At 35.4% G+C, this 14,072-nt stretch overlaps 1 protein-coding gene across 10 annotated transcripts in view; it reads left to right on the top strand.

Moving 5' to 3' along the window:
* Positions 1-14,072, top strand: part of LOC138712215 (broad-complex core protein isoforms 1/2/3/4/5-like) — a 218,606-nt gene that overhangs the window by 80,548 nt on the left and 123,986 nt on the right. For all 10 annotated transcript variants that reach the window (XM_069843752.1, XM_069843750.1, XM_069843757.1 and 7 more), the window contains exon 4: positions 1,220-1,337. In XM_069843752.1, coding sequence (XP_069699853.1) covers positions 1,220-1,337 — 118 coding nt within the window. The remainder of the gene's footprint in view (positions 1-1,219; positions 1,338-14,072) is intronic.

The raw sequence follows: 14,072 nt of genomic DNA, 5'->3' as shown, positions 1-14,072 counted from the left end.
CTTGCCATTAGTTTAGTGACTTACGTGTATAACTGATCTGGAAATTTTATGCACCAGAAATGGGCTTCAAAATTATTACATTTGATTCTGAAAAATAACAGAGCCTGAAGTAAACTTGTCAACTAAATTATCTAGAGTGCAATAAAAATTGTAACTAAACGAAAATGAAAAAACGAAGACTGATTTAATGAAGTTTTATTCTAACATGAATGTTAATGCCATAAAATAGATACTACAAATGTTGTATAGCACTTCAGTGACAATCTTAATGTATCAGTTCATTTTACTCATTGATTTAAAGTCATGCCGCTGTTATTTCCGGTGTGACTCCTCCCCTTTGCTTACGTCTTAGGAAGTGAAGGTTCTATAAAGTCTACGTATGTAGTATCGTTCGCCATTTTTGTTCTTTCGTTGCCTAGCTACTATATGAATCTATTTGCTTCACCGTTAAACATTATCATGTCGTAGCTCCTATGATAATAAATCAAACACACTATAATTGAGCAAATAATTGAACGGCAAATAATGTCCTCGTGTGCTTTCTGCGAATGCCAACAAAAGAGCCAAAATGTCGGGCGATTATATTAAGTATTTATCGAGCCTTAGGAAATTCATTACATCATCAATAGCAAATGACAAGACACACACGTTTAAATGTAGCCGACCTGCAACGTGATTGGCTGCCGGAAATAAGAACGACGGGACTATAGGTTCTCGTGTATAATTCTTTCTCAGCAGGGTGTCATTATTCCAGTATCATGATATGGAAGAATTCAGATCTTAAAAGTAATGGTGAAGAAATTTTCGAAGAACTACAACTCCAAGCATAATTTTGCGTAATAATGAAAGTTTTGTAGTATCTGTATGGGTTAATTAAGTGGAACAGAGTCTCAGAGATACTAATTAATATATTTTTCTTTCTTTGTTCTTCGATTTTTTACTGTTTTACCCCTCCCATTACCATTTCATTGCGCATTTAGTCATCTTTTAGTTCTGTGGTGAGCATAACACGAAATAATAATTTAGAACAGTAACTAATGTACGACTTATTTCTACAGAAAGTGAATGAATGAATAAAAAATTTCTATTTTTTAAACTTTATTTTAATGAAATTTACATTGATGCATTACAAACTCAGGTGTACACTAAAAGTATTTTTAAGTGTAAATTTGTGAAGTAAAATTTGGGGAAAATAACTATTTTATCACCTTATTTTTAGGCTGGAGTTGGCATTCTCAACCCAGGTGACATGAACTCTCTACCCGGACCAGGTTCCATGGAGACCGGTGACCAGGAACAAGGTCCAGCCTCTCAAGACACCTTGGATGGCCTTGATGGTAAGAGAATATTTTTCTTACCACACTGTCTGAAGCATTTCCTACTTATCTTTCGAAGTTACGTCACTGAGGGGGAATATTTATAATTATTATCCAAATTGTGCTTTGTACCATATGAAAATATTTGACCACGTCTCTTTAATTATTTAAATGAAATCACTGCTTCATTCCTTTTCTTAACATACAACGAGATATTTTAGGAAAACATTTCACGATGCCTTCAGAATGAAATTTCTTTTGTAACTTTGTGTTTAGTAAATGGACAAAACTGATTTTTTTTCTTCTTATATAGAAAGTAATCACTATAAATCAAGAGGTAAAACAAGGTTGTCCATTGTTCCTAACTTTATTAAACATTCTTATTAGTGAGGCCACTAGGCAGTTTGTTTAAAATATATAATTCCGTTTGTAATGTATTTTGGAGACAGTCTCCAAAGAGTAATTACAGATATTATTCTGTAGGACAAATTAATAAATCTTTAATATTCTCATAGCTAGCAGTGCATATTCTGTACAGATTACTGTGCACGTAACTGCGAAATCCCGGCCAAATAAGTCACTCAGCTGAGTGCACTCCTTGTATGATGGCAGTTGACTTGGACATAAAACGTCAACATATATGCCTAACTTGGAGTCAGGCCAAAAGGGAAACATGAAAGGAGAGTTCGACCCGGTGCTGTGGATTGAATTCGGCGTAGCTTAGTGGTCAGAGAGCTTGGTATGTAGAACCAAACACCTGGGTTCGATCACCGGCGCCAGAGCAAATTTTTCTCCTCAAATATTAATTGTCAATATTACAGATATTCTGTAGGACAAATTAATAAATCTTTAATAATAACTATTTTGTTCGCGGATCTATTTATTTATGATATATATATATTTGGGGGGCACCATTTAGGTGCACTTTTCCGAGAAACTATTTTACATATCTTAATGAAATTTTTATTGTTCATTTTAAGGATAAATTCTACGATTTCCAGCTACAATTCTAAATAAATAAATTTACTTTAGTTCGAAATTTTCTCGGGCTTCCAGCCAGGTCATAAGTTGGTGATCCACCGACGTTTCGAGGATGTTCATCTTCCTCATCTTCAGGGTTAAATGATATCTGAGGGTACCCAGCTCCTTAATTTATAGTGCCAGAGGGAGTCAGCCGAGGAGCTGTGCGCCGATTGGCTGTTATTAGTGCAGACCGATGCGAGAACGCGGCCGACGTGCCGTCTTGCTTTGTGCTTTCCGGCTGAATGACCTTGGGTCTCACGGTGGGCTCGACAGACGAGTTCTCATGTGTCCTCCGCTGATGACGGCACGTCGTCCAGGCGGTGAGAAATTTAATAGCCGGTGCCCATGCCGCGCTTAGTTGGAGACCTGAGTCCCGGTTCAGGTTACCGCGTTCTGCCACTATAGCCAGGGTTTTGTTTACTCTTCTATCCCAATAGCCTGCACACTTTACCAGGACCTCGGTGTTATTGAAATTAGCCCTATGGCTTTTTTCAATGCAATGTTCAGCCAATCCGGATTTTAAGGAGCTGGGTACCCTCAGATATCATTTAACCCTGAAGATGAGGAAGATGAACATCCTCGAAACGTCAGTGGATCACCAACTTATGACCTGGCTGGAAGCCCGAGAAAATTTCGAATTATCACGTCGCCAGGAAAGCTTCAGTAGTTATTTACTTTAGTTGTTTATTTTAAAATTATCTTTATCACAAAAAAATATTTTCTGAATAAGATATTATTTTTTTAATAATATGTGTATTTTTTATCATATTATAGATGGAAATTGTCAGAAATGTAGTTTCCCACAAAATATAAAAATTTACTTGAGTGCTCTTACGTCCTCTGATTCCCCCCCCCCCCCCCCCCATAAATAAACCTATGAAAAAATTATTGACTACTATATGTATTAAATGATTCTTAAACTGTTTTATATTGTGGCAAAGTTTTATTTGATTACCTTCAGTAAGTAGTATTACAAATACAAAGGTTTAAAATATTCTAATTTGTAAGCACTGAAAACAGCCCCCTGATTACCTGGTGTCCTTGAGAATAATCTGATATTAATTATTATAGCGATGTACCGAAGTACATATGATATTTCCATGCAGGAATTCTGCGTTATTATATGATGAAGGATCAGTGGAGCAGAGTGTGAGGGGAATATTTCTCCTCCGTATCTGAGAACTATTTCATATATATTCTGCACTCACGTTGGCATTCCATTTACAGTTTGCTAGTCTTTTCAATTTCCCTCTTTCGGTGTATCAACATAATGCTTTAGAAAAATATTGTCTAATGTTATTTCTAGATATGTGATAATATTGCTTGTGCTTACCAAATTTTTCAGTTAGCTATATTCCGAATGTAGTACTTCAGAATAACTACATTTCCTAAAATAATTGACTCATTGCATGATTTTATTATTAGAGATATGAAATAAATGTTTTGTTGAGAAATATAGTAATTTTGCTCTTTATGTCTACTGTAAAGAAGGTATAACAAGACAGTTACTGAGTTATTATAAGAGTAGTATTATTTTTGATAATGTATTCTCAAAGGGGTGACTGGTATGTCTTCTTTCACCAGTGTCAATTTTTCGTCAAATGTGGTTCCAGAAATAAAAATAAGTGTCTAAAGGAAATTCTTCTTCCATTTGATATTAATACTAGTGGCTTGTGCAGCAAATCCTGCTGCAAACAAGTTCGTTAGACGTTCAAATAAAAATTTTTCAGATTTATTTTCAGTGAAGAATACTTGTCTTTTTGATAGATATTTGCTTTCATAATAATGAAACATACTCCCTCTGGATTTTTTTTTATGCCAAATACTTTTTCTTGAACCTATCCAACTTCAGTTTTTGAGTTTCAACGCGAAAACGCAAGTATCAATGTCAGGACGATAGCAGTAGCTATTTCAGGTCACTGTGGATTGTAGGCAAAAGTTTAAAAAATGTCAGGTTTGCTAAGCTTTCGAACAATAGCATTTTCGTATAGATGCTGCATGTAGAACTTGAAATGTAGAGCGTAAAATCATTTTATCCTACTAAGAGATCTTGCTGAAATTATCTGGAGACTACCAAATTTTCTAGGCCTCTTATTTTATCAGTAAGTAATACATTTTGATCTTTCCTTAGGAACTGTAATTTTTGCGCTCTCTCAAGCCAATACTGAAGACAATGACACATATCAATATCTACACTACACCGCCATTAAGTATATGAAAAAGACCCAACTCCACTGGGTTAATAAGTATAAAATATTTGATTTTTAATAACAATATTATTATCTTACTTAAGTTTTGTAGTTATATATAGCAGTCGCTCAGTAAATTATAGAAATGAAGATCTAAATTAAGATATTCTATACATTTACTTACATAACCTCAAAACATTTCACTTTCATATCATCAGTATAGCATTAATATGTATAATTAATGAAAAATAGTCACATCATATTAACTATAATAATATTTAATTTCTAATGGTAATAATGTCATCAAACCACCTCAAGTTTCGTAGATTTGAATATTCAATACACAGCTGTACTCAGAAAATTATACACTGCAGAATCAGTTTTTAATAACAAATTGAATTGAGCTCTAAATATGTCGGCAATCCTGCAGGTCATAGCCTTCGTGTAATAGCCTATTGTTTATTGTAGTGTGTGTTTTGTTCTGAAATTCAATCAAGTCGGCCGTGATTCAGTAAAATTAGTTCTCAAAACTGACAACAGATGGATTTTGGAAAATAGGAAAATTATGTAGGAAAATTGACATTTCACTGAAAAGTACTACTTTTCCGAAAAACTTAGGATGCCAGGCATGAAAATGAGGGGTCACTCATTAAAATCTGTTCAGCCGTTTTCCTGTAATTTCCATTACCAGTTCAAATTATATATATAGATTATTGAAGATTTAGAAACCGTCCACACCTGTGAAGTAACGGTTAGCACGTCTGGCCACGAAACCAGGTGGTCTGGGTTCGATTTCCAGTTGGGGCAAGTTACCTGGTTGAGGTTTTTTCCGGGGGTTTCCCCTCAACCCAATATGAGCAAATGCTGGACCCCGGGCTCATTTCACCGGCATTATCACCTTCATCTCATTCACCTAAAATGTTGATAAAGTGTCGTAAAATAACTTACTAAACAAAAACAAATTTAGAAACCTCTCCCTTTAATGTAATATGCTAAAGGTATGTGTATGTATGTATGTATTTATTCACATTGCAATGGGTATATACCCGGTGGCAGTGGTAACTAATTACCACTCAATAAAGACAATAATAAACACAATTAATAAAAAATACAATTAATAATAATAATAATAATAATAATAATAATAATAATAATAATAATAATAGGGAATATCCTAAATTAAATGAAGCACGATCGGTTAAAATAACATTTAAAGTAAATCTAATTTGTATCTTAAACCTATGTTCGAACTAAAACCCACAAGTATGATATGTTCATATCTGCACAGGTACCTTTCAACACTACATTCATTTTGCTGTCAACTCACTCACTGCACTGGAACTACAACACATTTCACTGATTCTATCCTGATTTCACTAACACTTCAAAAACATTTCACTGTTCAAATACTTTGCACTGCCACTATAAACTATAAAGCTTCACTGACAGGAACACGTTTCACTGACACAACACACTTCACTGACACAACAAAATTCTTCACTGATAGAACACTTCAATAACAAAATATCAATTACACCCTTTAAATACTGTGTATAATTATGGTATATTAGTAAAGTCCTTAAGCCTATTTTTAAATACATTTTTGGTTGTTGGTAAAGCTTTTAGTAAGTCTGCAGGTAAAGCATTCCAGTCCCTGATAGTATGATTGAGAAAAGAAAACTTTCCAGTGTCCGTCCTCTGCTTTCTTTCCCTCAATTTATATGAGTGGTCGTTCCTTGAAGAGTAATTTGGCAGCTGCAACCTATTTTTTATTTCTCTCCAGGCAGGCTCACCTCTGTATGTTTTGAACAGTGCGCATAATCGAATTCGCGTTCTCCTGTCCGCGAGTGTGTCCCATTTTAATGGTGAATTTTTCCGACAATACTTGAGAGCCCGTTTTTTAATCTTTTCCAGTGTCTTAATATGTTCTAGTCTGTAAGGATCCCAACATGCAGCACCATATTCCATTACTGGACGTACTAGTGAATTATATACAATCTCTTTGGATTTATCAGAGCCTTTTCTTAGTACCCTCATCACAAAGTGTAATGCTCTCCATGCTTTTCCCGCTGTGTCTGTAACATGTTCCTCCCAGCCAAGATCGCTGCTAAATGTTATTCCTAGGTATTTACATTTGTTAACTTCCGGAATGGTTTCACCCCCTAATGTATACGATGTGATTATTTTATTTCTTTTCCTTGTAAAGCTGATGGCTTTGCTCTTTAGAGAATTTATTTTCATTTTGTTGGCTATAGCCCAATGGTTTATTCTATTGAGGCCATTCTGAAGAAGAGTAGTATCTTCATAACTTTTTATTTCCCTGTATACCATACAATCATCCGCGAATAAGCGAACCCTAGACAAGATATTAACTGGCAGATCATTTACAAAAACCAGGAATAGAAGAGGCCCCAAGACACTCCCCTGTGGGACTCCAGAAGTAATTTCAATTGGGTTCGATAATTCCTCCCCCACCCGTACTCTCTGAGTGCAACAAGTTAAAAATTCCTTGATCCACTGGAGTACTCTTGAGTCAATCCCCGTTGATTGTAGTTTAACCAACAATATATCGTGTGGGACTACATCGAATGCGCGTGAAAAGTCAATAATCACTGCATCTACTTGGCTACTGGAATCTATTCCGTCTTCTAAATCCTGACATACAGTTACTAATCGACTCTCACATGAATAGCCCCCCCGAAATCCATGCTGACAGTTATGTAACCAATTTGTGTCATCCCAATGCAGCCTTAGATAAGCTGAAATCAAGTGTTCCATCTGTTTGCAAACCACAGAGGTGAGGCTGACCGGTCTGTAATTTTTTGTATCTGAGCGAGACCCTGACTTATAAATTGGCACCACTATTGCATCTTTCCAACCTCGCGGGACAGTACCATTGTTAATTGATATTTCAAATATATGCACTAGATAGGGAATCATGGCTTCCCCTCCCAATTTTAGTACGTCTCCGGCGATACCATCAGGTCCTATTGATTTATGAGCTTTCAATTTAGAGATCCTTCTCCTTATGTCCCTAGGCTTGATAGAAAACTGACCCATATTTTCCACAGAAGCTAAGTGTGGTATTATTGTCCTCATCCCAAAAACAGTGGCATAATAGGAATTTAATTTTTCTGCTTTTTCGCTGTCCTGTACGATAAATTGATTGCAGTCATTTTTTAGGGGGAGGCTCGAATAGTTTTCCTTGTGTTGTCTCTTCACATATTTATAAAATTCCCCCCACCCATTTTGTTCACCTTTGAAAAGTTTATCTAGGTAATTTTCCTGCGCTATCTTCTTTGCATTAAGCAGTTCTTTCGATAGTTGTGTGAATTTTGTTTGTTTTGCAAGGCTTTCCTTGCGCTGTCTATAGGATTTCCTTAGTTTTCTTTTCAGTTTCCGTATGTATTTATTATAATATTCCGGATCGGGATTGTTTGATAAGCATTTAACCGGGATAAATTTCTGTATTCCTGTTAATATAATCTGCTTGAACTCCGCCCATCATTCTTCTACACTACTGTCCTTTACTACCCATGATGAGTACTTTTCTCTAAGATAATTTTGGAAGCCTTCTCTGTCCGCTTTGTTATATTGCAAGATTTTTTGTTCTTTTTTCCGCTTTGCTTATACTTAGCATTCCATAATATTTCAAGAATTACCGCGTCGTGGTCACTAATACCTGGAATCACTTCAATACCTGCGACTATTTCTGAGGGTCTTAAAAGAAATATGTCTAGCAAGGAATCTCCCCTTGTCGCCCTATCTGTTACTTGTATTAAGTTATGTTTCCAGATGAGTGAGTTTACTAATGACTGGGCCTGACCCATCCCTCCCTCTATTGTACCCTGCCAGTTTACCTGGGGCAAGTTCAGGTCTCCCGCAATGATAACATATTATCCGCGGATTTTTCTGTTTTCCAACATCTCTTATTTTACACAGTACGTTCAAACCTTCTTTCGGAGCCCTGTATAAACCGATGATGTGTAATATGTTTCGTGAATAATCATCCGCCATGTCTACACCCAACATTTCGAAATTCGAGTCTTTAAAATTTTCAGCGCTCTGCAGGCACTCTTTTACACATATAAAAACTCCTCCCCCTGTTCCCACACAGTCGCGTCTGTTACTTCGCTGGAAAGCCATGATTACGTTCCTATTATGACGTCAGGATTATGCGAATGTACTAGGTTCCAGAATTTAACTGATTTATTATAAATACTTCTACAATTGACCTGCAGCACTACTAAAGACTTACCATTACATGACATAATATTTCTGATCCCTGTTGTTTCCGCTGTGTCTGCCGCTACCGCCTCTGTCTCTCCCATTGCCGCCGCCGTCATCGCTTCCTCCGCCATTGTAATAGTACTCGTACATACTATTTGCCGCCATCATTCCCGGTCGTTGTTCCTCTCCGTTGCCGCCGTCCTCGAGAACAGCGATCCTAGTCCCGTCGCTCCTCTTCGATTCAGATGGACTCCGTCACGTCCCAGGTCCCCGTCCCCGATCCACGAATTTGGGTCCACGAAAGTTGCTCCCATTCTATCTGCCACCCAGTCGAATGCCTCATTGAGTCGCCCAATTCGAGTCTAATGAAAATCTCGTCGCCGCACTATACCGCTGATAATTATCTTTGCCTGGGGGTACAGCTCCTTCGTCCTTACTGCCATTTGTACATATCTCCCATAACGTACTCAAATCGTCGCCTCAGGTCATTGGCCCCCACATGTAATATTACAGTTTTCTTGTCCCTTTTCTCCTGTTGCTCCAATTTGTGTTTCACTTCGTCGACTCATCCCCGGGTAGCACAGCACTTCGAGGTCCTTATTTTCCTGTCCCACATGTCGCACCATGGAATCTCCGATCACCAATATCTGCTTCTCCTCGCCTGCCTCCCCGTGTCGTTCCTCGCGTAGTCGTCTGTTCTCTGCTTCCATCTCTCTCAGTCGTTCTTCCGTCTGTTGCAGCTTTTCTTTCAGTTCCGTCACCTCTTTCTTCAGCGACTCAATTTCTGTGTCCGTGGTCTCAACAGCTATGTCCCTCATACATTCTTTACACCGCCAGTTCTCCTCAATATGCTGATCCCTCTTGAGTTTTTGGCAGCTGAAGTGAAACCACGTCGAACAGGTGATGCACAGAAGGCCAGTCCTCAAATTGTTTCTGCATACCCCGCACTTCACAGATTCCACAGGTCCTGGGTTCAGTTCCACTCCGATCACCAACAGCATGGCTAATATCAGGATCACAAAACTGCTCAGGGTCGGTTCCGCATTCCCCTGGCCTGAAGCTGCCGGGATCCACTTCACCGCCCGCGCCGCCCAGGTACCGATCCTCGCCCGGTACACTGCTAGTTCACAACCCATTCTACCTGCTCTCCAAGACAACCTGCTCTCGACTAGGAGGAATGTTCAGAGGATTGTTATATGGTTCAAATGGTTATACGTTTCTTTGTTCTTTTGAAATTAGTTTTTCCACCTATGGTAAAAAGCATGCCAATATAATGTTACTTTTCGTAGTTACTTTGGCACAATATAAAAAATTGCTTATTTATTAAAATAATAATTTCACTAATTAGTAAGAGGGAATAAGGAATGAAGCAGCATTAATTTTGTGTAAAGGTTCTCAGGAGAAGTGGAGAAAATTCAGTTTGCATAGTTTGTATTATAATTAGTTGAAAGTGGAACAACATTATTTATATATTCCTTTCAGTGATGTTACTATATTGTGAAATTCATGATTATTGCTAAATGCAGTGCATTGTATTTGGCATTTTCATAAACATTTCAAATATCTGTTGAGGCTCTTTGATGTGTTTTATTTTCATAGTGAATAGAAGCTGTATAACTTTCAAGAGATAAGAGGTTCTGTGTAGACGTTAGGCCTAATACACACTTAAATCTAAAGTAATAGACATTAACTGTAATACTTCGTAATAAGAGAAATTTTGGAGCTTTTATTGTGTATATAAATTGTTTTCCCATTGCCTCAAGATACGGCCATCATGGACTGCTATTCTGGCAATATTGAATTCCACTTCAGAGACTGGGGCACCTGCAAGATGAATTCTTTCTCCTGACGTTATTAAATGTTAATTTGAGAAATTAAACGTGTGTGATAGTGAATCAGATTTTGGTACATTTCTAAAATAACTTAGAAAAAATAAAAAGTGGTCTGCACATTGGGTAACATTGTACATTTAGTACACTTCGTTGCATATCAGTGCAGTTTACTTCATGTACAATATTAATTTAGATGCTTCTTTGTGTGCAAATGTTCCAAATTAATCACATAATGGTATCTGGCAGATTTTTTCCCAGTTTTTTGAGTCTACGTTAAATCTCTGTGCACTGTTCGATGTTTGAGTCAAGTTATTACATCATATTTGCTCTTATTTTCTAATACTCATTTTCTGATGAGGAAATGTATTTAAAGATTTGGACAGTGTTTCTGCCTACCCTCAGTATTTTACCATTGTGAATTTATGTAAGAGTCAAGATACAATATGATTTGTTCGTGAGTGTAAAATTTAGTCCTAATTTTGAGTGTTTATTTACTTAATATGTGTCAAACCGTGTGTCTTGTATAAAAATCAAACTTTTTATTCCTCCCTTAGAAATTTAATGTAGTGATGCATATCATAAAAAAGTCTTTGTATTTTATAATTATGGTTAGTAATACATAAACTGTCACTTCAGTCACTTATGAGAGAGATCAATACAGCAAGTTCATCTCTGCTGTTAAAATATTAGCATGATGTTTTTCAGCCATTTGTGGATTTGGTTTTTATACCGTTATTCTTACCATTGATATTTCATTTGTCTTGCATATTCAAAATGTATTATTCACCATTAGCCAAATGATTACGAACCAGATTTCTGTGTCTAATCTGGATTTAAATCCCTTAAAGGCCAAGTACTACTAATTTTTTCCAGTGCCACAAACTTCGTTGTGAATCCAAAGTTTAATGCGTAAATAAATCAGGAAGTCAGTCAATCTTTGTTTTCGTTACACAGTAAGTGGGCCTAAGAATTGGAATTCATGAGATTGAATTCAGTGCTATAATGCAGCATCTTCTCTCCTACTATGAAAATTGTCATACTTAATTTATTATCTGTTTATACGATAAATGGCTACAATGATTATTTCACTTGTTTTCACACAGTTTTTTTAATACACATATGTTATTAAAACATTACAATGGAACTCAGTATGGAATTTATACGTCTTGAAGTATAAGTGTGATTTCAAAATTGACCTTTTTTAATTTGTCATATTCATACAGTAAAAATGCTGGTTCATTTTGCAAAAATAAATTGTATTCCTCATTCCAGAGCAAAGATTCATGACTTCTTATTTTTTTGTTACATGGCATACTTTGTTGTCAAATGAAATTTTTATTTTCAATAAAATAACCATACCATAAACATGTGTAATATACAATATCTTTATTGGTGTATGAAACACTTTTTTCCCCTCAAAATGGACCGTAAAATTTGGGTGCATCGTACACAACAAAGGTAGGACCATACACATTCCCCTTGTTCCCTTTCTGAATGAATTTGTAGGCTTTCGAAAGGTCAGTAAATTACTACTAATCCTACTACTTTGAAACTCCTCGCACCTCCAAGAAAATTGTTTTAATTTTTGGGGTGCGTCTTACAGACTGACAAATATGATAATAGGAATTTTCCTGTCAGTATTAAAATTCCCAATTATCTGTTACAAATGAAATTAAAGACAATCATATTGCTCCTTTATTTTACCATATGATGTTTATATCTTAACAGTGTTTTGTTCATCTCAACCCACAAATTATTTTAAGTGAACATAACAAGCCATTATACTTGTGAAAATATTTTAAACATATATTTTAATAGGAATTTTATAAATTATATAGTACATTTCAGGAAAGTCAGATGATTATTTTATTACATACATACATACATACATACATTAAAACAAAACATTACAAAGAAACTTTGGTTAATGTAGTACTGTGGAAAATGCTGTTTTTAATAAGTACTATGAATTTAAAGCATTTTATAGTTTTTACTTATTTATCGTAGTTTTTTGGCCTTCATATTCGAAATTATTTTGCTAATCAGATGATCTGTATATATATATATATATATATATATATATATATATATATATATATAATTTATTTAAAAACAATTCATTAAAGTCTTGGAATGACATTTTTAGAGCCCTTTATTGGTACAGAACTCACAAAACAGGTATGTACTCACATTCTATTTGTAGGAATTTTTTTGTATGTGGATCTTGGTAGGAAATGCTTCAGATTTGACTGTGACTGCACAAAGAACAAATTCTGCAGTTTTGCGAGCTGTAAGATTTTCATTATGGATGAAAGAATACCAGCATACTTATGGAAGAACCAAAAAGAAATTTAAAAGCAGATGAATAAGAAAATGTATTCTTTGGAATTAATTTGAGGTTAAGAAACTAGTCACTGCAGTTTTCGGTTCTTTGCTATCTCACAATCTGTTATTCAGTAATAGAAGTTATAATATTCATGACCATATTTAAATCTCAATTATCTGCAAGAACTGCATATGCATAATAACTAATTAATGTCTCTTAATTCTTTGTTATTTACATGTTTAAAAAAATAAATTTCACTTCATTGCAATTACTTCATAAATAGCTTTAAAGTCCCATAATTCATGTTCTTATGAAATTAGTTTACTTTGTGATACTTAATGTTGCATAATATTTACATTACATAACATTAAAACTGAAGTTTTTTTAAGTCTGTAAGCATCACTTTAAATATGGTCATGGCTATTTCATTTGTTTCTTGTTTACAGTATTCATTTTAAGAAAAGAGTGTCTTATTATTGTGTCCCATTCTTATTCTGTTGAATGCTGTTTGTTCCTGAAACACAAATACGTTTTCAGTTATGATTTTGGCCAGTCCCTTTCTCCCGAGCTCTGATTTGAAAATTCAGTCTTTCCATGGAGAATGCAGTAGGTTCTTCAAATAAATATTAGAATAAGAATGTGGGCCCCGTTCCCTAAAATCATAATCACATGAAACTACTTACAGTGCAATATGAGTCATGCTTTGTAATAAAAATAAAAATAATTCAATCCTCATCAGAACATTATTGTATTGTATGAGAATTTCAATGTTACGTTACAACAGGATTCTTTATGTTTTTAAAATCAATGGAATAGTCCTTGTGTAGGTTGTGGTGGGATTGCAGTTTGAGGTTCTGTCTTATTGCTTGAATTGTGGCCTGTTAAGGAACATACTGTTGTCATCTTTAACCCTTTAACTGCTAAGTCGTATTCTTTCAGTTCCCCATTGCTGCATTTTCCCCTAAATCTTCAGAATAACAGTGAAAAGTTTATTTTTTAAGAAAAAAGGAAGAATTTTCTTTGCAATATTTTATTCACATCTTATAACATGAGTCAGTTAAAGGGTTAAATAGAGTAGGATATTTTTTTCTACATAATGTATTTTCTGCTTGTTACTGGTGAACATAAGTGTGTTTGTCATGGTTTTTTCACTCCA

Source organism: Periplaneta americana, chromosome 13 (assembly GCF_040183065.1).
Source record: "Periplaneta americana isolate PAMFEO1 chromosome 13, P.americana_PAMFEO1_priV1, whole genome shotgun sequence".
Taxonomy (NCBI): Eukaryota; Metazoa; Arthropoda; class Insecta; order Blattodea; family Blattidae; genus Periplaneta; species Periplaneta americana.
Note: the sequence above shows the minus strand (reverse complement) of the source record. Positions and strands in the feature narration are given on the sequence as shown.